This window comes from Columba livia, chromosome 10 (genome assembly GCF_036013475.1).
Source record: "Columba livia isolate bColLiv1 breed racing homer chromosome 10, bColLiv1.pat.W.v2, whole genome shotgun sequence".
Lineage (NCBI taxonomy): Eukaryota > Metazoa > Chordata > Aves > Columbiformes > Columbidae > Columba > Columba livia.
The window spans coordinates 3113754-3138180 of NC_088611.1; the positions used below are offsets into that span (position 1 = coordinate 3113754).

Below are 24427 nucleotides of genomic sequence, written 5' to 3' on the forward strand. Positions count from 1 at the left end.
CACATTTTTCTACCAGATTGGCAACTTCTTTTTCAAGCAGCGTGGCAAAGTTGCCCAAGTATTACTGTCTCACAACTGCTTATGTCAGTTGAACTTGCTGCGACATCTTCCTCCTTCCACCGTGTAGTCCGTTGGTATGTGAGCAGCTTGTCCAATGGCTGTGCTTATCCTCTGGATGATGCCAGGGAACATGGGTTTTGTTCCCTGTCAGCGACTGGAGAACTACTTAGAGCAGGAACTGCAATGGGAAAAAGGCACAGGCGGCTCTTGACTGTGGACTTGGGGGCCGAAGCCAGCACTTCTCACGTCAACCTTCTGGTTTTTCTGTGCTGGCGTGGCCTACGATACCCTCCATTCTGGCAAGTGGGAACCACCACACCACATCTGTGATTTTGTCCCTATGCGTGGCTTATGTTAGGTGTCCTTTGCATGGCACCCACCGTGTTAACAACTTCTGACACCTCCTGACTTCCAGCAGTCCTGAGACAGGGAGCCAGCTGCCGGGGACGTGTGCGCGGCGGTGCATTTTCTGCTGTGCTCTCACTTGGGCTGCATGAGGGTTCGTTTGTTAGTTTGCTAATATTGTGTCCAGCTGTGGCCCCTCAGTTCCAGCAGGACAGGGAACTGCTGGAGAGAGTCCAGCGCAGCCACCAAGATGCTGAAGGGAGTGGAGCATCTCCCATGTGAGGAAAGGCTGAGGGAGCTGGGGCTCTGGAGCTGGACAAGAGGAGACTGAGGGGGGACTCGTTCATGGTGATCAATATGGAAAGGGGGAGTGTCAGGAGGATGGAGCCAGGCTCTTCTGGGTGACAACCAGTGACAGGACAAGGGGTAATGGGTGCAAACTGGAACACAGGAGGTTCCACTGAAAGATGAGAAGAAACTTGTTCCTGGTGAGGGTGGCAGAGCCTGGCCCAGGCTGCCCAGGGAGGTTGTGGAGTCTCCTTCTGTGCAGACATTCCAACCCGCCTGGACACCTTCCTGTGTAACCTCATCTGGGTGTTCCTGCTCCATGGGGGGATTGCACTGGATGAGCTTTCCAGGGCCCTTCCAACCCCTGGCATTCTGTGATTCGGTGAATTTCCGGCGCCGCGGCTGACAGACGAGGCCGTGACAGACGCGACTGTGACAGACGACGCCGTTACAGCCGCTGTTCGGCCCCGCCCAGCGGACGAGTTCCCGCGGGCGCGGTCGCCGCCGCCCGGCAGGGGCCGCTCTCCTCCCTCGCCCCCGCCCCCGCCGGTCGCGGTGCATGCTGGGAGTTGTAGTCCGGCGGGCGGCGCGCCCCGCGGGGCGGCGGCGGGGCCGAACTACCGGCTCCAGCGTGCCGCGGGGCGCCGGGCCGGCCGTGCTTTTTGAATGATTTCACTGCGGTCGGCGCTCGGGCTGAGTTCCGCAGCGGCGGCGGCGCGGCGTGAGGGGCTCTGCGGCGCAGCGCAGCGGGCGCCTCGCCCGTTGATGGCAGCCCGAGCGGGCTCTGCCATGGCCGCCCGCGGGCCGCGCCGCTGCTAGGAGCGGCACACGGGCTGCGCGTTCGCCTTTTCGCCCGCCCGCCCGCCCGCCTGCCTCGGCCGGGGGCCGTCGACATGTCTCTGGCCATGGAGGAAGAGGAGTACGCCAGGCTGGTGATGGAGTCGGAGCCCGAGTGGCTGCGGAGCGAGATCAAGCGGCTCTTCCAGGAGCTGGGCGAGACCACCCGGGAGAAGATCCAGGCGGCGGAGTACGGGCTGGCCGTGCTGGAGGAGAAGCAGCAGCTGAAGCAGCAGTACGAGGAGCTGGAGCTGGAATACGAGACCATCCGCAGCGAGATGGAGCAGCTGAAGGAGGTGAGGCGGCGGCAGGTGCCTGCCCCGCGGGGCGGCCCGGGCCCGGCCGCGGCGGGCGAGGGGACAAAGGCGGCTCGGGGAAGGAGCGAGCAGGACAGATGGCCGGCTCGGAGCCCGGGGATGGTGGGCTGAGGCGCCCCGGCGCTGCTGTGAGGCCGCCGGAGGGCGAACCTCCCCCCGCCCTCCCGCAGAATTTGGAGGAGAGCGCCCAGGCCTCGCTCTTGCTCCGGACTGCGAGGTTAAACCCGCCGGGAAAGGAAGGGGGAAAAAAAAAGAAAAAAAAATAGAAAGGCTTTTGTGCCCCTGACCGCTCTCCTGTGCCAGGGAGGCGTGGGGGAGCACCGCGTCAATGCTCTTCTTTCTCTTCCCGGCCCGTTTCGCCTCGGGCCGCAGCGGGAGCGGAGCCGCTCGGCCGCCCGGCGGGGAGCGGGGACCCGGGCGGGGCAGGGCCGGGGGCAGCGCCGGGGCTCGGCGGGCCCGGACGCCTCTTTGGCGGCTGTCACATCCCTGCTGTTGTGCGGAGCGAGAAGTCTTGGCGTTGGTGTTAATGGCTTCCTTCATGCCGAGCAGCACGACAATAATATAGCGAGCTTTAGTTCACACAGCTTTGGTTTGATGCAGCTCCCTGTTGTTGGATTATCATTATTATTATTATTATTATTATTATTATTATTATTATTATTATTATTAAATTTCAGATCTCATCTGTACAGGGACTAAGGTTTGTCGGAAGAAATACTGTTTTCTTAGGTCAGCTGTCACATACATCATAGAATCCTTTCATTTGGAAAAGACCCTCAGGGTCATCGAGTCCAACCATAACCCAACTCTAGCACTAACCCATGTCCCTAAGACCCTCATCTATGTGCCTTTTAAACCCCTCCAGGGATGGTGACTCCACCACTGCCCTGGGCAGCCTGTTCCAGTGCCTGACAACCCTTTCTGGGAAGAATTTTTTCCTAATACCATTCTCGTGCAAGATCTTCTCCAGGTCTAGAACACAGGAAAAGTGCTGCCTCAGGAAGAGTCTGTGCATGGAGTGGCACTCCCTTGCCAGAATATGTAGACACATGGCTGGCTTTCCTTATGAGAGCGCAGCTCATCCCCTGCCAATCTGCTGCTTAGCATGTCCCATGGGAACTCGTTTGTCTGCCTGTACCTTTGGTTATTCTGGTGATTGTTTCTGTGCAGGCAAACCCCGTGCTTATTTTCAAGTGATTTAGGCCTTGTCTTGATTGCAAAAGATTTTATACAGCCTAAGAGGTGAATATATGTGGGTTTATTTGACCGGTGCAAACTGTATCTTATGGGTTTTTGGTTTAAACTCATTCAGTTGGAAATGGATTTCAAGTAAGTCAAAATACCCGGTTTCAAATGGGAAGTAAACAAACTGCTACAAATTCAGCTGAGTCTGTCAACGCCCTCACTTCCTGCATCCTGTGTTTCTTTTGGTCTTGTAAATAAAACTTTATTCTGCTTTTATTATGTTAAAGAAGCATAAAGAAAAGAGGTTAATTACTTTGAATTACATGGCTATGAACTTGTTAACTAAATATGCAAGCTGAACTGATGAACTGCTCTAACTAAAGCCACTTGAGACAAAGGTGGTTACAGCAGCATACAGTAGCAGAGATGCTACGTGAGAGTCGAGGGTAGAGGAGCCTTGAAAAGAAGGTGAGCGCAATAGAACTTGTGCTAAAGGGAAAGAGAAGTCAGTAAACCCGTTTGGTAGGTGGGATGGGAAATGTGGCATTGAGAGGTGAAGGGAGTGGCCCAGCATCTTGAGCAAGCCGGTGCCTGACCCACGGGAGGGAGCCTGGTTGCCTCCGTCACAAGCAGCGCTTTATTCACGGGGCTGTGCTGTGAACACTTGGGCATTACATGCGTTGGCTTTTTGATGGAAAAAGGCTTGAAGACAACTTCTTTTCATTCTTTTAGGCCTGTAGCACTTCAGAAGCTTGTAAAAGACTTGAAAAAAATGAAAATGGCAGGATCAGCAATGATTCATTCCTTTTTGCTTTTAACTTTCTGAAGGATTTCCTTTGTGTGTGCGTGTCCCGTTGTAATTAAGTCAAAACCTGGGAGGCATACAGTTTTGGGAACAGCTTGAGTACTCTGCTAGTTAACCTACGCAGGGAAAAAGCATTGCTCCTCTAGCTTTCTTGTGATGCTGTGGAGGAATCTGGTCTGCATTATATCTTGTAAACCTCTAGCAAATGCATGAAGCATGCCTCAGAAGAGGAGTTTATCAGCTTTGCTGTTTATGCAACTTCTTGCTTTTCCCAGGCTCGGCTGGAGGAGCCTTGCGTGCAAGACTCGCTACACATCAAGCTCCAACCTACAGGGACTCCACCTTGGGTTACCTGCGGTTGTTCTTGGGAAAGACACGGGGTTGATGGTGGCATGTCTGACTAGAACAGGAGCGCTTTACATCTCTTGCTCCTTAACTGTGACATCTTGCAGCCTTTTAAAATACAGCAATTCTAGTCTCTATAAATAATGTTGTGTTGTTCTGCTCTACTACATCTGGAGACTTCAGTAGCACAAGGCCATGTTATGCTGAGTGCTGTGCAGGCACACGGCCAAGCTTTCTGTCCTGCTGGGCGTTGTAGGTTTGGATATACTTTAATTTGTTTAATGTTATGAGGCACCCCATATCACGGCCCTGTTCATACTGTAGTTAAATGGGCTCTGAGCATGGGAACTTTGTAACATATTTTGTTGAAAGAACAGGCTTTTCTGCTGCAGTTGCCAGATCTTCCATAGATTTCTGGCCAGGTTCTCCTACCTGACCCCATCCCTGGCTGTGGCAGAATTTCATAGCCTTCACCTCCACAGTTTTATCCCTTTGGTAAACACAGATGGCATCCTCAGAGCTGTACCCATTTTGTAAGGCTGTCCGTGTGCAGCCAGTATTTGCAGTCCAAGTCCTACTGGTGAAACTGGGCAGCTGTCCTGCCCTTGCACTGGGGCTCCACACCAGCCTGACTTTAGTCAGGGTCCTTGATACATTGTCGAGTCTTCCCTGAGTTTGTCCTTTTACCTGTTTGCATGCTGTTTTGATCTCATATGTATTATGGTAATTTGTGCTTCATTTCTTCTGTCACATTCATTTGAGAGAACTAAATTTGAATACCAACTGTCTCCCAGGTAAACTAATTTGTTATCTTGAGTCCCACCTTTGCTTTTGTAAAAAGGAATTGATTTCAAACTTTTAAACACTGTAGATAAATAAGTTTTCCCTAGTTCAGAGCAATAAGCTACTGGTTTTCTTGTAGTGAAATACTGCATCACATTGTATACATCTAAGTTTTATTGTTATTTTTTTTCCCCTCTAGGAGGTGAAGTAATAAGGATTTGTTTCTGTAGGCTGTGTTCAACTAGCAAGTCACCCTGTGAGCCTTTGTCTGTGATGGTGCTAATTGTAGAAATTATAGGGCTGCCTACCTGCTGGAGCCGGGATTTCTGTAGTTACAGGGAAGATAACGTAGGATCAGCTCTTTGTGTGCTCCAGCTCACAGAAGTGATTGTCTGAGATTCAGTTATTGGCATTCCTGATGATTAGCAGAGGAAAGCGGTGTGGAATATTAGATTGGAAAAGGAGTTATCTGCTTCATTCAGTACTTTCACGCTGCTTTTGAGACGTCAGTTAGATTTATAACTATTAGCTTGGTTATGAAACCGGCTGCTGTCCAAAGCTCCTTTCTGGTTAGGTGGTTATGTTGTATTGGTGGTGGTCTACTTGCATTGAAATCCCTTGGAAAGCACAGGCATTATATGATGAATAATTTATTTCTATAATAATGTAAAAGTATGCAAGTCGATTGCGGCTGTCCTTAAAGTCTAAAAGCATGTGTCAGTACAGCACAATTAATGTGATGTATATGTTGTTTAAGGGAGGTGGGGGAAGCTTACAACAAAGGGTGGCATTGCTCTGTACATGCCTCTGCATTTCTCTGTAGGGTGGCAGTGACTCTTGTTTCTGTTTTTTGTCTTTAAGGATCATGTATTGACTTTATGCCATGATGTGAATTCTCTGTAGAGGATTCCCGGGTAGGCTTGGAAACTGTCTTTGAAAGAAAGATTCAAACAGCACCTTGCTGCTTAATTTCCCATTAAGCGAAGGGGTGATGTACTATGCAACTGAGGTGATGCATTCCCAGGTGTAATATTTATTATGCTTAGTGGACTGTACAGTATCTGTGGTCACTAGTGGAAGTTTTGCTTTGCTTAATTCGCTTACATATGTAACGATTAATTGGATATGTGATACTTTATTCAGACTGGCTTAATGCTTTAACTGTGCACCTTCAAAAATGGAGGAGAAATTGTTCCCTTTCCTGTATACCTTATATAATGCCGCATACCTTATAAACAGACATATAAGCTGGTTACTGAAGTAGCAGTGATTTTCTTCACTGGATGTATCCATTTTCAAAGCCTTTTACCAATTATGCTGTTGTACTGCTATGCTCATTTTGTGTGTTGGAATATAAGGACAAAGAGGGAAGAAATGGCCAGCCTATAGTCACCTAATAAGTCAGAAGCAGGCTGGGATTAAATCCTCTGTGCTCATAGTTCAGTGCTGGATTGGCCAAGTCTTTCCATTTAATGGTGGTAAATAATGATATTCTGTAGTAATACCTCTAAGGCCTCAGATACACCTCTGCAGTCTCCTACCAGATATTCAGGTGTCACATTGATTCCTGCTGAAAGGGAAGGACTGGAATGACACTTGAGATTACCTCTACCCTTCCAGTGCTGTTAAAACCAAAGGTTTAGCACATGAAGTAAAGGAATTATTTTGTGTTGGGTTATTTTGTTTGGTTTGCTTTGATTTCTTTTTGTTTTTAGACAAAACTCAGTTCTGGTTATATGAATGTAAATCCGGAGTAAGAAAAGTACAAGTACAAATTGATGTTGGGGAACTGATACCAGTTTTGCACATACTAATGGAAAATAGTTATACTGCTGTGAACATGCCTTGTGGATTTAATAGTGATTGTTACTTGGACTCCAACACGTGCCACACTTGGAATGTAAGAAGAGAACAGAATTGCTGTCTCGAGTGTAAAATCAGACTGAAAACTGCAGTTGGGGTAAGCAAAATATTCCCATGTAAACTAAGCTTCTTATATTTTGATAAATTATACTTGGTTTACGTTAAGAATAGAGCCACCTGTAATTTAATCTGTTCTCTACAGTGGTATATAGACACTTAATGCAGGGTTTTGGAAAAGCTACTTTTCTTACATATCCTTATTCTGGAAAAAACAAAGCCCGAAGAGCTGAACATTCCAGTTTTTCCTGCTGTACTAGAAATAGTAACCCGTAAGGCTTCATGTTGCTAACTTCATTTTCTTTGCCACTATTGCTTGAACGACCTTTCTTAAAAATCAGAAATAATAACGTTCTCAAAGTGATGATTTGATATTATTTATTGTAAAATTGCCAAGTTTTCTTCTTGGGCTTTTCTGATAAAATTCACTATACCTTGTGTAATAGAACATCTATAAATATTTGGGTCAACAGTAAGGACCTTTAGGTGGAATTATTAAAAAACCTCTATGTTTCTGGACTAGTGGTTTTCCCTAAGGTGCTGTCGGCTGAGCTGAGAGCTGGGTCTTGGTGAAATGGGGTGTTTCATTTTTGTTTTGTGATGCTTGTTTTTGGCTTGGCCCAGAATGAGGCCTGTCCCTGACCTTCCAGCAAACATTACATGATTTGTTTCTAATTTTCTACATTAGATTAAACCCAAGGTTTCATGAAAGAAAAGTTTGGCAGCAGTAATTCCATTTGCTACGTATTTTTCCTCTGGAAGTGTGGCAGCACTGAGTGTTTGCTGTCCTGGTGGAGGGGATACAGGCAACTGCACTATGGAACAGAGCCAGATTTTCCTCTTTATTCTTTTACTTTGTTGTTGTTTTTGTTTTTTTAGTTGTTGTTTTTTTGTTAACAGATCCTTTTTGGTTTTGAATTAAGTCTCTTCCCCAATTTGGTTCACAGACATGCTGTGTGTGGTTGTGCAGGTACCACCTCACCAGCAGCATGCTACAGCAACAGCAAACAGGTGACGAGAAGAGCGTCTTAAGCAAGTTTTGCTGCTCAGTTCGATGGTGGCAACAGCATCACCATCAGGCTGGAGGGTATGGTGAGGGTCTGTATTGGGATGTAGTCTCTCTTGCAGCGCTTTTTGTCTTTACTCAGGTAGGCTGTTCATATTAGAGACTTACATTTGGCATCCTTCAGTGCTCAGTCCGGGCTGAGGGCACTGCAGAGCTGAGGCTCCATGGGTGGGATGGAGGGGCTGCCGGGTCATTTGGAAAACATGGCAAAGGGCTCAGCAGCTGGGGCAGGAACCCACAGAATCACAAAATGTCAGGAGCTGGAAGGGCCCTGGAAAGCTCATCCAGTGCAATCCCCCCATGGAGCAGGAACACCCAGATGAGGTCGCACAGGAAGGTGTCCAGGCGGGTTGGAATGTCTGCACAGAAGGAGACTCCACAACCTCCCTGGGCAGCCTGGGCCAGGCTCTGCCACCCTCACCAGGAACAAGTTTCTTCTCATCTTTCAGTGGAACCTCCTGTGTTCCAGTTTGCACCCATTGCCCCTTGTCCTGTCACTGGTTGTCACCAGAAGAGCCTGGCTCCATCCTCCTGACACTCCCCCTTTCCATATTGATCCCCATGGATGAGTCCCCCCTCAGTCTCCTCTTGTCCAGCTCCAGAGCCCCAGCTCCCTCAGCCTTTCCTCACACGGGAGATCCTCCACTCCCTTCAGCATCTTGGTGGCTCAAGCCACAAAGCAGCACCAGAAACACCAGTTCAAGTACCGCATGCTGCAGCCTCTCTCTGCAGATGCTGCAGGGCAGCCTTCTTCAAAGCGGTATTGCTGGGGGTTACTAGTGGGCACCGCTGCGTGGGTGACGGCTGCATGTTCCCACAGCCCTGAAGCAGAAGCTTGTGCAGCCCCTGGTGTGGCAGAGGTCCCGCCTGGAAACTGAAGGTCTCAAACCCACAGTCATTGGTGTTTTGTCACATGGGAGTTTTCACGCAGCTCTGCTAGGGTGATAACTGCAGTTTACTCATTTCAAATCACAACTCTCGCTTGCCATTTCAGCATCTGCTGAAACAAACTCAGTAGTTTCAGGGATGTTAATACTTCATTTATCTCTTTGAATTTAGGACCATTTTTCTTCTAATGTGAAAGAAAATTATAATGACTTGGAAAATTGCCTCGTTTCCCTAAAAAGGGGCGAGTGGGTGGGAATAGCAGTTGCTGGGTCTGCGTGCTGCCCCGGAGTTAATGGATTCACCATTTCCTCTTTCACTCTACTGTATGTGAGGTTGTGACTAATCTGTAGCAGCGTGGGGCCACAAGATGACTTCCAGAGTGTGATGCATCCTCCAGGCATTCATTTGCTTGCTTTCTCTGCTTTTGGCAGACTGCGGAGAATTGTTTGTTCAGATCTGGTAACCCAGCAACAGAGGAATATAATGTGGGTTTGAAATATGATCCACAAAACCTTAGCAGAGGGAAGTGACATAAATAAACTTTGCCATCCAAATGAATGCAGGAGCATCCATTTCAGAGAATAGCTGAAGTTTTAAGTGTAATCGCTACAGAGCTGCTCCTTTTTTCTCATTTTCCCCTTCCTTTAGCTCTTGTCTGTCTTCTTTCCGCCTCCTGCTTTCCTTCCCCTCCTCTCTTGCCATCTGTTTTCCCTACTCTGACTGAAATACAGGCCAGGCAGGGGAGTCTGACTCCACACCCCCCGTGTGCCAGGCTCGCCCCCCACACAGGCATCGCTTTGGAGGGGGCAAATGGCACCTGAAGGTTGCAGACTACCTGAAGAATCTGCTAAAGGCTGCGGTCTGGCTTGCCCATGAACCAGTGGGATTTGGCACTGTGGCTCTGGGGAAGCAGGGACCCATGTCACATGTAGAGGGTCCTTTACACAGAAAACTGTTTGGCTCTGGGGTCTGTGTGTCTGCTCATGGGCCTCAGTGGGAATCTTTGGCCCAGAAATAGTTGGAGCAACCTGGGGGTCCTGGGGACAGCAGGGTGACCATGAGCCAGCACTGTGCCCTTGTGGCCAGGAAGGCCAATGGTACCTGGGGTGGGTTAGAAGGGGGTGGTCAGTAGGTCAGAGAGGTTCTCCTGCCCCTCTGCTCTGCCCTGGGGAGACCACACCTGGAATATTGTGTCCAGTTGTGGCCCCTCAGTTCCAGCAGGACAGGGAACTGCTGGAGAGAGTCCAGCGCAGCCACCAAGATGCTGAAGGGAGTGGAGCATCTCCCGTGTGAGGAAAGGCTGAGGGAGCTGGGGCTCTGGAGCTGGACAAGAGGAGACTGAGGGGGGACTCATTCCTGGGGATCAATATGGAAAGGGGGAGTGTCAGGAGGATGGAGCCAGGCTCTTCTGGTGACAACCAGTGACAGGACAAGGGGCAATGGGTGCAAACTGGAACACAGGAGGTTCACTTAAATTTGAGAAGGAACTTCTTCCCGGTGAGGGTGGCAGAGCCTGGCCCAGGCTGCCCAGGGGGTTGTGGAGTCTCCTTCTGTGCAGACATTCCAACCCGCCTGGACACCTTCCTGTGTAACCTCATCTGGGTGTTCCTGCTCCATGGGGGGATTGCACTGGATGAGCTTTCCAGGGCCCTTCCAACCCCTGACATTCTGTGGTTCTGTTTGCTGTGGGAATGGATGTGGTTTCTCTGCAGTTCTCATGGCTGTATTTCACACTTGGGTCAGGGAGGACTGCACTGTATTGGGACTGATAAAGCTCTCGCTGAAGCAAATGGCATGTCTGGTGGTGTGCTGCACTTGTGGTGTATGTCTCAACCTCTGCAATATGCCACAGTCCTCTGTCTCCTTCAGTCTTTTGGTTTTGCCCGTTAATTGCTGCCAACGTGCAGCCTGGATCTTGGCAAGCCTATGGAGTGGTGCTGGGTGCTCTGCTGTAGGCAACAGGGCAGTATTACAGTAAATTCATTGGGAACTATCTCTGCGTGTCCTGTCTGTCAGCGACCGATCCTGGCGTTCAGCTCTAGCCCCGAGGCACAGAAGTGCATTGACCTAATGAACGAATAAGCTTATTTCTTCACTATTGCTACAAATAAAACAACTGCCATCTATCCTGCCAAAACCAAAGAAGTTTCTTTGTTTCCTGTGCACAGAGAGTTTGTTACATCTGATTTTACTCTTTTCAAGGTCAAAATCCTTTTTGTTGTCAAATGATGAATGGATCCTGTTTGTTTGGAGCTTGTTCTGTTTATGTCTCTAGAGCAGAAGGGATTTTCTTGCACTCCCCCCACACAAGGCTGTGTGTGTTTTGAAGGAGGGATTTGGTTGTGATGCCCAGTGAGGTGTGTGCAGCACAACCCAGCTCTTGCCAGGGCCCTGCCAGCAGCTGTGACAGCAGCTTTGTGGCACTGTGATGCTAGGAAGGAAACACGGGGAATGCATTTTCAAGCAGTCGGCATGTAATTAGTTTGTGGTTTGCTCTGATGCCATTTGGAGGGGTATTCTGGCCTTCGAAATGGGACTCAGCTATTGTAGGATGAGCGCAACTGTCCGCGAGGGGCAGTGAGGGGAAAAAAGCAGCGTTGTATAGCATGTGCCCTCAGCTTTGGTACATACTATCAAAAGAAGAAAGATGATTTTGCCAAAACATACCTCTCTAAATAAATTTTAGTCTCTGATTTAGCTGAAATAATTCGCAGTGATCCCGATTTAAACTTTTCTCTGGCACAGTTTAATCCTGTAGCTTTCTGAGGCACATAGCTGTGTGAATAAAGGCTCCAGTCTGACTCCAGTCTTAGTTCACTGTGTTCCAGCAGCTGTGCAAGCAATTCTGCTTGCCTGCCTTTTGGTGATGCTTTCATAGAGTGTTGCTTTTCAACCAAGAAGTAGTTAAAATTAAATATTCTTGGCTGTTAAAATCAGGCAGTAATTTTTCACATAAATAATATTATCTTGAAGTGAGGAACAAAGATGGATCTATTCATTTCCAGCTCAAATTTTCTTTTGTCCCCTTCAAATTTATATAAAGGTGCGTAATTTAACAGCTGTAACGTCAATAACAGCGAGGCTTGATCTATAACAAGAAGTGTCATTTTTCCCTTCATCAAACACCTATTCTTTCATGCGTGTTGTTTTCTCCTCAAACCTTTGTGGCTTCAGTCTCTGACATCTCTCATTGCACAAGTCCATTTTGCACATTTGGTGATGGTTTTCATTCTGTCAGCCAGCGGTACTGGAAGATTTTCCCACATCTTACAGCTGCAGAGGGTTTTAAAGAAGAATTTGCATTTTGAATGCAGCAACATATTTGGTGTGACGAAACACATAAGAAAACGCGAACCTTTGTGCACCCTCTGAAGCGTTAGTGCCCTTAAGAAGGCTTTGTCCCGGCCTTGTCCTCTAGAAAAATACGGCGATTTTCTTTTCTCCCAATTATAATGGAATGATAAGCTTTGTGATCTTAAATAAATCCGCCTGCTCTAGCTTTTGTCGGCCGGCTTTCTGGTCTTTCATAACAATATGGATGGTTGTTCTGAAATTTGAATGGCTGGTTGGTTTTCGAGATGAATGAGATCCTGTCATGTAAAAATCCGTTCTATGGTGTACATAACAAGTACACCTAATGTGAAAGTGGGATCTTTAGCATAACTGTATAGCTACACAAAATCTGCATCTAAATCGTGTCAACGAGTTAACTTCAAGTGCATGAAAACCAGAACGTTTTGTTAAGTCGGAAAATCCCCTTGCTATGTCAGGTTTATTTGGCATTGCTTCTGTGTTTATGTGGAGGCCTCGCTTTCCTCATGGGAAAGAAAAGAGAAGTACAGTAGACTGCAGTTTCAAGTATTACCCTGGGCTTATCGTTTTGATTCACAATTTCTTGTGTGTCTTTAATAAGATTTTAAATCCAAACTTGCCTGATTTTTGTGTCATTGTTTTGGCAAACATCTCTGAGTTTTTCAGGCTTCTTGTGTTAGGATATAATGGTCTTTTCCTCCCGGCATTTTTGTAATCAAAACCATTTCAGGTGGGCAGGAAAGCACTTATCTAATGCCTGATGTCAACTGCAAAGGTTACACAGAGCCAATGAAAGCAGAATTGTAATTTACTTTTCCTAATTAGTGAAATTGCTCTAGCATCTGCTTATTCAGTTGTGACAAGATCACCTGGGACTTCAGTGGGAGCAGAGGCCAGTCCAATATGACTGTTTCATAGGTGAGTTATGACAGTCTTGCAAGAAGACAGAACTGGAGTCAGGGGGCTTAATAAAACATGAAGACCCCTTTTCTGCCGTGTGCTGGGCTCGCACGGGATGTGCTGATCTCTGTGCCCACACTTGTGCAGCAAACCCATTCCTGGCAGACTAACGTGAAAGCACTGCCCGTCTAGCCTCAAATACAGTTTCTCATAGCCAAAATCTCGGCTTTGCGCACTGCAGTGTTGCCAGTCTTCAGTGCAAACATATCAAGAATTGTGCCTTTAAAAGAAACAAAACCCCTCACACCTACAGTTTTTTGAATGAAGAGAGCAGAAGGAGGAATTGAGAGTTAGGTTGACTTATTTCTTTCATGCACCCGCAGAGGCTGTAATAGAAAGTACCTGAAGTGCCCCTGCATTCTGCCCTTCTCTCCTGAAAAGGATGAGTTACATGACTCCAGTAGTGGAGTTTTAAATGCAAAATAATTTGAGACTTCTGATAGTCATGAGACAGTTTTGTATATGGATGTCTGAAGTATTAACTGAGCATCTAACCTTGTACAGACGTTCATACTTTTAAGCTCCTTATGTAAACAAATGCATGCACAAAATCATACCCTTAACTCTGTAGCTGCTTTGAGTTTAATGAGAGTTAAAACTTGCTCTTTCAAAGACCCTTTGTTGCAACGCTTCTAAAACCAGCAGAAAAGCGTAGTCTGTGTTTTGCTCTAATTACATACAAAACGGGAGATCTAATGGGAATGCAGGCAGACCCTGAAACCTAATGACCAGGACTGCAACGACCTTTCTTCTCCAATAACAGGAAAGTGGTATGTTAGCATTTCCTTGGAGCCGTGTCTCGGTGTTTGGTGGGCACATGGAAGTTCAGGGAGACACCCCTGTGAACACTTGGATTTTGTTCTGCAGTTGCAGTACCAGATTTGTGTCTTGTTTTTCCTCCCTCCTTTATTTTAAATGGGTTGGGAATGTTTTATGGGCAGGAAATGGGAATGGCTGTGTTGTGAGCACAGCTGTTTCAAATAAACCAGTGGAAGTGTGTTGAATTCTGTCCGTTTGGAAACAAGAAAAAACCTCATGGAATTGGAATCGCTCCTTTGCTTTTTGAAACAGCAAACTTAGTTTTTAAACTGTCCTCTTGCATCCTTAGTTTACAGATTTCCCTCATTAAATTTGTGAGAAGGTAAATTGAAGGGAAGGGATTTGAGACTTTGTTTTCCTACTACTGGAGTTTAATCTTAAATCCATTCCTTCTTTAATTCTGTTTAAGGTTAGAATTTCTAATTCTTGTTACCTTTGAGAAAGGAAATAACATCCTGAAATTCCCAAATTTTGTTTTCGGGTAAAACTTCATGTACTTAAGCAATTCTTGATAAAACTCCCAAATACAGTCCATGTAATTAGCGCTTTCTCTCGCATTTGCACTACAGTACAGGCAATTAAATACTGAATGGAAGGACTTGGCTAATTTAACGTGACCTTGGTGAACTGCATTGAGAAATCTCTTTGAAGGCATCAATCCAAATTGTAAACACAGATATCCCCATGACACACAACTAATAGATTTCTGTATTACATTGGAAGTTAATAAGGCATAGATGTGTGGTGAATATCTTGCAACAGGAGGCAGCTGCTTGTATTTTTGCTCCTTTCTGTGTGTACATTTGCATGTCTGAGAAATTCTAGCAGTAGGAGAAGACTGAAAAAGCTCAAGCATTTATTACCTTAAATCTGCTGCTCTTAAGAATGATTTTTGAAAGATGTTTATGATCATCGAGTTGTTAATATATAATGAAAGAATGTGTAAATCAATCTCTTAGGTAGATCTTGGTAGCTGCCAGTTGAGTGGGAGGAAAGGGTAAGGAGAGCAAAAGTGAGAATAGGAGCTAGTGACTGAAATGGTAATGTTAAATCTTTCTTAAATCTTTGTTTATAATCTTTGTTTATTTTGTATTACCAAAACATTCCCTCCGAGTACCCAAGCACTGTGTTCAATAGGAACGTCCTCCCTGGAGCTGTGGGGCTGGAGGATGTCACTTCTTGTTCCGTTACTCTTCCCTTTCTCTCTTTTCCCACCCCCCCGTACTCTTCTAAAGTTTTGGAAAGGGTGTTGTTTCTGCTTTCCAAATAAACTTTGCTGGAGAGTTTCATTGGATCTGTGAAAGGATTTTTGGAGGTATCTTTCCCAAAAGTGAGCTGGGTAGTTGTAGAGCTGCCTCTCTCGTTCTCTGGCTCCTGGTCATCCATGCTTTCCATTGCATGAAGGTTTGACCCTTTTGTTCAGATCCCTTCTTCTTACAGTTGCTGAATTCAATCTCCTCATTTAATACGCGTCCTTTTGGTAGTTCAGTTTGGTCTCAGAATTTCTTTGTGTTTGGAAGATAAAAGGGAATACATGGAAAACAACAACAACAAACCTTTTGGGTGATCTTTCTGTTTGTTTGTTGTGGGGTTGTGTTACATGGTTTTTGGTTTTCCCCTCAAAGGATGCCGTTTCTCTCGCGCTCCTGCTTGTCCCTGTATGTATTGAGCGCTCAAGAGCCACAGTCTTCATGGTCTTGGAGGGGAATCTCTGGGGCTGGGGTTCACCTGGGGTGGGTCTGTGGGTCTGTCCGCGCTGTCCACAGAACCAGGAGACGCTGCGGTTGGGATTTGACAGTCACCAGCCAACTCCCGCGTTCCTCTGTAAAACCCTCAGGGCTTTGATTTGGTTTCGTTCCTGTTGCCGATTGTGAAATCGCCGCGGTTGGAGTGCAGAGTACTTAACGTAACCTTTATGAAGTCTCTCCTTCTTTCATGAAGGGTTTTTACTGAAAGACTTCAAAATTGAAGGCTTAGAGTAAAATAAAGAAAATATTAGGGAGGTTTATTCAAAATTTAACATGATTAATCTGTAACAAGCTTGTCATGTTTTTCTTAAAATGTTAGCAATTACCTGTTGCTTTCAGTTGTGCATGTATGCCATGTTTTGTGTTGCACGGGTTTATTTATATAATAAATACTATGTGGTAATTTCTCTGTTCATTATGTTAACATTATAGAAATGCCAGGTGTAAAAGTATATGCACAACTGGCTTAAAAATAAAACGATAAGCCTTGGCCAAGGCTACTTTATCTAAAGCATAGTTAGCAGGAAGGAATGTTGTTCTGCCCCAGGATAAGCAACATGCAGCCAGCAGAGCTGTCTGGCTCCCCTGGGACTGCCTGTAAATACCAGCAGACTTCAACGGGAAGTTTATCTTTGCAGGAGAGCTAAGTTTGTCAGAGGGGGAGAGCCGATGGTGATCTTGCAGCAGATTTTAACGTTAATAGCTTGGTGCTTGTGTGTCTTGGCCAAGCGGCGGTTTCTCTGGGGCGAGGGTGAGCGGCGGCAGAGAGGGGATGTTCTGCTGGGAAGCTGCCGCACAACAGCGTGCGCCGGCGGTACGAACCGCGAGGAGAGGCTGCGCTTTCCGCCTGACAACAAGTGAGGCTCACCTTGCCATGCTTCGGGGCTGGGATGGATGGAAAGGGCCCAGAGCATGCTGGTGAGCAGGAACACAGTGGGTCCGCTGATTCTTCTGGCTCTCTGGTGCAGTTTGAGGGCTTGCTACATCTTCTGGTTCCCACCTGCAGCTTTGACACTGGCTTCATTACAGCCACATTTGACTCAGACTCAATAGGCAAAATATAAGGCAGCTATTTTTGATAGGCTGCACTTATTCAAACAAAAAAAAAGTACTGATTACCACTAGAAGAAGAAGCCTATGTTCTCTACTGTTAGTCCAATTTAGGAAGCTATTTAAAAGTGAGCTGAAGCAAAAATATCCAAACTAATCCCTGGGAAATGAGACTGCTTGCACTTAACTGGCTAAATTGGAGCAGTGTTTGGGGAGTAGGGGTGTTTTAAAACATTTCTCCCCTCCCCCACTGGTTACAATGAAGTCTTGTTCAGTAATCACAGAAATATTTTCAGAGCACATTTGAGTCACTTGGAACAAATCCAGCTGTGGAGTTGTTTAGCTCCAGCCTCTAATGTATTTGTGTTGCTGCAGAACAGTCTGTAAAAACTAGATTGAACCATAGCATATACATAGGTAACCGCAAGCACAATGTGCCATGTTTAACTTACTTTCTCATTTTTTCTATTATTTGCCCACAGATTACGGAGCCTCCATCTTTGGAGGCATTCAAAACCCAACTGGGCAATGTCCTGCGCAACCTGCTGTAGGTGGCCCTGCTTTAAGACTATATGGTCTCTAAAGGTCCCTTCCAGCCTCAACTGTTCTACAATTCTATTTTCCTGCTGCTTTTACATATTTTTATTGTATTATTTTTACATGCGGTGCTTTCTAACATGCCCCATAGTCTGGGACACAGTTCTCAAGTTTGAACTCATTTTTATGATTCCCCTCCCTCCAGCTATTTTTAGGCAGTGAATAGTTGCTGACAGATTGAGTAGCTGAATCAAGATTTTAGCAAGTGGAGCATGTGAGATATGTTAGGTGTTTGACTGGATTTTGGGAGGGCTGAAGGAATGCTGACTGCTATGACACTTGCAGTATTACCTCTTCAGAAAGGAATGCAGAGATGGGTTGTCTTCTGTCAGCGTCTGGCCTTTCACAGGCTTGATAGTTTTATTCCTGCATTTAGGATTTTGCAGTGATCCTACTCATCACTCTCATGTTCAGGAGTTTTTAAGCCCCGCTCCCACCCCTGCATGCATTCTGCATCATTGTGCAAGACTCCCTGTCTGGTTTTAGCAAAGCACTTCAAATCCAAGGTAGCCACTTTCACAGGGTAATTCCGCCTACAAAATCCAGTTATGTTTTGGCCATTACATGAAAGCCAACAAAAGTAACTCAACTGTTTTAATACCTAGCTGATCATAATTTTTTCCAGTGTGTTTTGTGAATGAGAAGGCAGGAAAGAAAAATGTGGGAGTGAGCTGAAAACAATAATACTTTTGTATATTCGTATTATTTATGGGATGGGAGGGAAGCATGTCCAATTTTTCTTTCTCTCCTCCTCCCTTGAGGTTTGCTGTGAGTGGAGTTGAAACTCATATGTTCTTTTAACACCTGTTTTGTTTAGAGAATTCCTGCAAGGGAACTCGACCAAACACAGGGCTCAGTACTGGGGTCAGTTCTGTTTAATCTCTTTATCAATGATCTGGATGAGGGCATCGAGTGCACCCTCAGTAAGTTTGGAGATGACACCAAGCTGGGTGGCAGTGTTGATGTGCTGGAGGGTGGGAAGGCCATACAGAGGGATCTGGACCAGCTGGATTGATGGGCTGAAGCCAATTGTCTGAGGGTCAACAAGGGCAAGTGCTGGGTCCTGCACTTGGGTCACAACAACCCATGAACACTGCAGGCTGGGGAAGAGCAGCTGGAAAGTCCCCAGTGGAAAAGGACCTGGGGGTGTTGGTGACAGCGGCTGAACATGAGCCAGCGTGTGCCCAGCTGGCCAAGAGGCCACCAGCATCCTGGCTGGTACCAGCACTGGTGTGGCCAGCAGGCCCAGGGCAGTGACCGTCCCTGTGCTGGGACCTGGGGAGGCCAAACCGCGAATCCTGGGGGCAGTTTTTGGCCCCTCACGCCAAGAAAGGCCTTGAGGTGCTGGAGAGAGTTGAGAGAAGGGAACGGAGCTGGTGAGGGGCTGGAGCACAAGTGTGATGGGAGCGGCTGAGGGACCTGGGGGGTTCAGCTGGAGAACAGGAGCTGAGGGGAGACCTTCTGATCTCTGAACTGCCTGAAAGGAGCTTGGAGCCAGGGGGGTCGGGCTCTGCTCCCCAGGAACAAGCGCCAGGAGCAGAGGAAACGGCCTCAAGTTGCGCCGGGGAGGTTGAGGTTGGATGTGGGGAACAATTTCTTCCCCAAAGGGCTGTGGGGCATTGGAACAGGCTGCCCAGGGCAGTGCTGGAGTCACCAGCCCTGGAGGGTTGGACAGACACGTATATGAAGGTCTTAGGGACATGGTTTAACGGCAGTGTTAGGTTAACAGTTGGACTCAATCTTGAAGGTTCTCTTCCAACCAAAATGGTTCTGTGATTCTGCTCTCTGTCCTTGGCAACTCCTATTTAACCCCTAGAATGGTGTGCATGAGTTGTGGGTCACCTTTAACATCTGTGGGGTTTTGGCATGGTAAAAATCCTGTATTCCAGGATTAATTTTGACTGAGGTGAGCTGTGGTTGAATAGACTGTCCTGTCCTTCTCGGTCCCCAGTGGAGGTGAGTACAGCGGTGAATTGGAGGGAGACTTGCACCTAGGTTTGTCCATGGGCAGTAGAATCAGGCTTGAAGTATGGATTTTAGCTTGTGACTCCTCCTTTCTGAATTCTGGGGGGTTTTCAGGAAGATGAGAGACTGTCTGAGTGCTGAGGTGTAGGCTTTGTCTCAGGGCTGCTGGGACAGCGGACTTGAACATTGGGCTGGCCAGGAAGTTTGGAGGAAAGCTTTCCCATCAAAATGCTCTGTGTTTCAGTCTCCCATGGATACGTGCCAGGGTAGAGAGAACGCAGCTTTCCCGGCTGTTTCATTTTTGAGATGCCCTTCACTCAAGGAGTTAATAATAAATCTGCTCAATTTTATTATTCTCTTTGTGGGGCGAGTCAAGGAAGAGAAATGTTTCTAAAGATTCCTTGTTTCTTACTCTTTTGACTTGGGAAACAAGTAGAAACCGAACAGTAGTACAGTAAGAAATGTGGTGACAGCTGCTAATATCTGCAGGTACATTTGCATAGAATGAAATTGTGTGGATTTACATTAGCTGCTATACTGGTTGGTAGCTGGTTGTTCTGACCTAGCCTGTGTGGCCAAGCACACTGAAATATAAATGAGTTATTTGGACTGAAGCAAATAGACCTTTTGAACGTGACACAAAGCCTGTTAACATCAAAATTGGTCTGATGTTCCCTCTGACCTCCCCATTGTCGGGGTTTGCGAGGAGCATGGTAAGGCATTCATTCCTTTCATGCTCCTCGGCGTGTAGGGCTGCAGCTGCGGAATGTCTCTTGGAATTTGGCTCATCCAGGGAGGCTTTTGGGGTTGGCGAAGCCCCTGCAAGGCGTCTGCTCGCTTTTAAGGTTCTTGGCTCTGGGGATTGTGAGAACCATCCTCAAAGAGCATTTATCGCCTCCTCTCCATCAGCGTGCCTGTGTATGTCCTTATTTTTGCAACAGGCCTGTCCTGTACTTACTCACAATAGGCTGGAAATAGCACCAAGGTTGACACTGTATTTCTATGTGTGCTTCACAAGGAATGTATTTTCTCATCTTATTATCATTCTTCTCCTCTGTGGCAAGGTCATCTCCATAGAAAGTGATTAATTTGATGAAAGTATTTCTCTTGCCCTGGGCTTCTCTATTTGCTGCATAGTACCATGCTGTGTAAGTCATGTGTTAGCTTTGTGTTACTGCACATAATATTAGGCTTTGTATGAAGAATGTGGCCTTAATCTTCAGTGGACGCTGCTGTACAAGGGAATAGAGCCTCCACAAGATGTGGAGTTTATACAGATCTGAGTGTTGTCTCATTGCCTCTTGGTTCAATGAGGCTCTGAAGCTAGATTGTACTGGTAAAAGATTGCTGGAGCTGCCAAGAACAGCCCGCTACTTGATGTCTGTGTGCACATGAATGCTTTCCAGTGCACAGGCTTGGATTGTTTAACTTTTCCTCTTTTAAGATCAGTCTTAATGCTGCCTTTGGAACTGGTGTTGCAGCAGAGCGTAATTATAGTGTTTTCCCATTGGACTTACTGATCTAGTGTCTGGAAATGTCTATTTCTCTTCTTGGAGTGCAGGAAACTGCTGTAATAATGGAAAAGCTACATTTGTGGAGTTTGAAGAAATCTGTGGAGACAGCTAGAATTCCTCTTTCTTTAGTTTTTCTTTAACTTCTAGGCCTTCATGTGCTTCAAAACAGTGTCTATTAATAATGCAACAAATCAATTTGCTCAAATTTCAGCTCTAAACACGAAATGTGCTCATGGAGAGACAGAAAATTCTTCCCTGTAGTCTTAAAAAATAAAACTGATCTGCTTCAGTATGTTCACCAAGCACAAGGTGGGGCTCCGCTTCTCTCAGTTCTGTGTAGATTGTAGATTAGATTTGAATTAATTGTGTTTTAACCATCAGTCCTATATAGACATACCTGGTGTTCATTAGAGAATGAACAGCAGGGGCAGCAGTGAATGCAAAGTGTAATAATATCCAAGGAATGGTGGGTAGCTTGCTCTTCAGAAGAGCCAGATGTTTGATTCTGAAAGGCTGAAGACCATAGCTTTAATACTTCGGTCCTGACTTTGCTCTTCAGTCTCTTGCTTACTTTTCCGAATCTGGGAAAATGTACTTTTGATAAATTACCTCTCTGTGACCAGAGCAGGGCAAATGTGAATTGAGATGTCCTACATTACCTCTTAAATGTAGTTAAATGCTTTCAATCATCCGTTGGTAGTAACTTCAGCATCCATGCAGCCGCACCAGAGCATGCGGAATTGCTTCACATTTGGTTCTGGGGAGAGTGGCAGAGCACTGAACTTCTTTTATCAGTATGCCAAGAGCATGGTACTTTGCAACGGTTTATGGAGTCAGATAATATTACATATTATAATATGTCTGCAAACATGTATCCCTCATTAAGAAAACAAATCCAAGCAAGTCAAGAATCCCACTACTGTTTGCTCCTCTAGAGTGGCTTTCAAGGCATTTTTGAGTACGATGCCAGGCTATTGGTGTTGAAGAGAACTTAAATGTGTAGGGAAGAATGCCCTTGGTAAATGGCACAATATTCAAGTCCAGCGTTGTTCTCAAATAATCCACAGTGCTTCAAACCAGTATGTGCTTACTTGGTGAAGCTTAAGTCTGGTCATCCACTTCTCTTCTGTAGCTTCTGATGCAGCTGAAAGAAGGTCTGAAATCAGCTGCTTGCGTGTGTGAAAACTAGACAGAAAGTGCAGTTCTCACATACTGCTAAGTTTAAAACACCACTGTTCCTTGTCCTGGCTAGGATGATTTCTCTGTCCTTTGTAAAGACTTAGGCTGAATTAATGTCTTGAATAGACCTGTATCTCTGCTAGATTTGGCTCATGTGTGGCCTTTCTAAGGACCCTCACACAGCTCTGTTGGAGGCCATGCTTTTGATCTTTCCCTGAGAGACCAGCATGGGAAGCAAATAGCCTTAGGCTAAGAGTTGGAAGCAGCTACCAAACAAAGGGGATGAGGACAGTTGGCTGCCCATTGACATCTGAAAGCCAATGTGGTCCAGCAGCTACAGGCTCACGTCTCTTCTTCCAACTCCTACTTCCTCCTGCCCTTGGTTGTGTTCCTCTTCCTCAGTTTCCTCCTGAACTCAGTTGTAGTCTCTGCCACGCAGGTTCTCTTGATCTCCCTGTTGCCACTGTTATCCTGTGCCACTGTCTTGACTATTGTCTCTTTTCCCCGTGGACTCTTTGCCTCCTCCTTACAAGATTTGCTTTCTCCCTTGACACTAATAGTTCTTGTGGCTCCGTGTCTGATCAGTCCTTTCCTGACGATTTTCTTCTCCAGCTCTCAGCCTCCTCGCTGTAGAGCCTCTTTCTCCCCTCCCCAGTTCCCTGTACGTCTCCACCAGCTGGGCAGTAGCATCATCTTTGAAACCTGAGGCCATCAGAGGTGCCAGGCACTGCCAAGCACGGGTAAGAAGCGGAGAGGGAGGAGGTTTGACCTTGCCTTGAGGCCTTGTCTGTGCACAGAAATTGCTACTTGTCATTGAACTTTTAGAAATAAAGCTGGATTGAGTTAAACTATGTAATAGGCTCTGGGTTGTCCTATGCCAGCCTAAACTGGGATTATTCCAATTTATTGTTTGTATACAGATGTAAGATGGGAGTTACTGCTGCAGCAAAATGTTTGAACAATAATTAAATTTTTGTGGACCCCATTCTGGAAGAGCATTAGGATTGCTCCCAATTAGCTGATATTTGTGATGGGCTCCTGAGTGGCTGTGAGGTGATGGATCTTGGCGGGGCTCTAGCAACCCTGTGCCTGAGGCACGTCAAGTGTCTGTTCGGCAGAGCTCCCGAAAATACAGCCCAGTGCCTGTGTCACCAGGGAATGGCAGAGCAGGACGGCAAGCTGAGGGCTGCTGCCCAACCAGAATGGTACCAAAATGGAAGGAATTGGCATCTCCCCCGCTATGTGATCTCTGCCTGACCCAGTCAGGGCCCTGAGCAATGCCAGTGCCTGTCTGGGCTCCACGTTTTATTTACGTCTGAGCCCTTCACAAGGCCACAGCTCCTCCCTGGCTATTGTGGCAGTTTCTCCAGCCCTTCCTGATCCGCATGTCGGTGAACGCGGGGTGTGTGTCGTCCTTCAGATGCCGTTACCTCCGCAGCGGCGCTGCCGGGAGCCCCGGCCTCCCCTCCCTCGGCGCCGCGGGGCCCAGCGGCTGGTTGGGGACAGCCTGGGGTGACTCTCATCTCCTGGCCATGGAACTGTCACTGGCTGGCTGGAAGCTTTGCAGGATAAAGGCTTTTCATTGCTGTCTGTGTCTGCCAACTCCTATTGCAATTAAAGGGTAATCTTTTCTAAATGGTGCTAAATTAAGGCTAAATCCCTCCCTCATGCCACATAAGAGGATGAATCCCCGGTTTTCTAAAAACAGCTTATTGTTTGGGCTGCTGTCCAACTGACCCATACAACAATGGTCTGGATAATTTCTTGAGAGGAATCAAACTTTCTGGTTGGTCTGTGCAGATCCTACTCAAAAATCCCCTATAGGGCTATGGAGAAGTAGATTAGTTATTTCCCACTTCCCTGTGTTGCATTTTGGTTTGAAATTCAGGAGCATTTTTTGGGGAGATGACTTTCCCTGTGGCCATGTGGCTGGGTCCCTCAGCTCGTCAGCCCCTGGCCCTGCATGGGGGACGCCTTAGATCAAAGAGAACAGTCCTGGCACCGTGGCTTGGTTTGTTTTAATCAAGGCAACTGTGTGCATAAAACTGGAGCTTAAATTATTGTTTGGCACCAGGCTACTGCCACAACAGAAATCATTGTGGGGGGGGAGGGCGCTAACTTTTGACCTCTCTTTTGGGATTACTGATCTGGATTAGAAAACGTGATATGCAACCAGTTTCACCCTCAGGGACAGGAGAGGACTACCTTCTGATCACTGGTTAACAGGGGGCTTTTATGCCTCTTCTTAGGTGAACTACTGTGTCCATAGGGCAGGCTGCAATCAAAAGTTATTTGCTCATAAATATGTGGATTTGTTTTGAACAAAGTTCCTAAATAAGGAAATGCAGTTGAGTAGTAAAGAGGGAGGGGGAAAGAGTGGGGGCACAAATTGGGGCCCAACTCATCAATGAATGTGCTACTGTAAAACATATCCAGACTCTTGC

General features: G+C 46.6%; 1 protein-coding gene across 3 annotated transcripts in view; it reads left to right on the forward strand.

Moving 5' to 3' along the window:
- Positions 1 to 1386: 1386 nt before the first annotated feature.
- BICD2 (BICD cargo adaptor 2) overlaps positions 1387 to 24427 on the forward strand; it is a 92564-nt gene continuing 69523 nt past the window's right edge. For all 3 annotated transcript variants that reach the window (XM_065074946.1, XM_065074947.1, XM_065074948.1), the window contains exon 1: positions 1387 to 1826. In XM_065074946.1, coding sequence (XP_064931018.1) covers positions 1587 to 1826 — 240 coding nt within the window. In that variant the 5' untranslated portion in view covers positions 1387 to 1586. The remainder of the gene's footprint in view (positions 1827 to 24427) is intronic.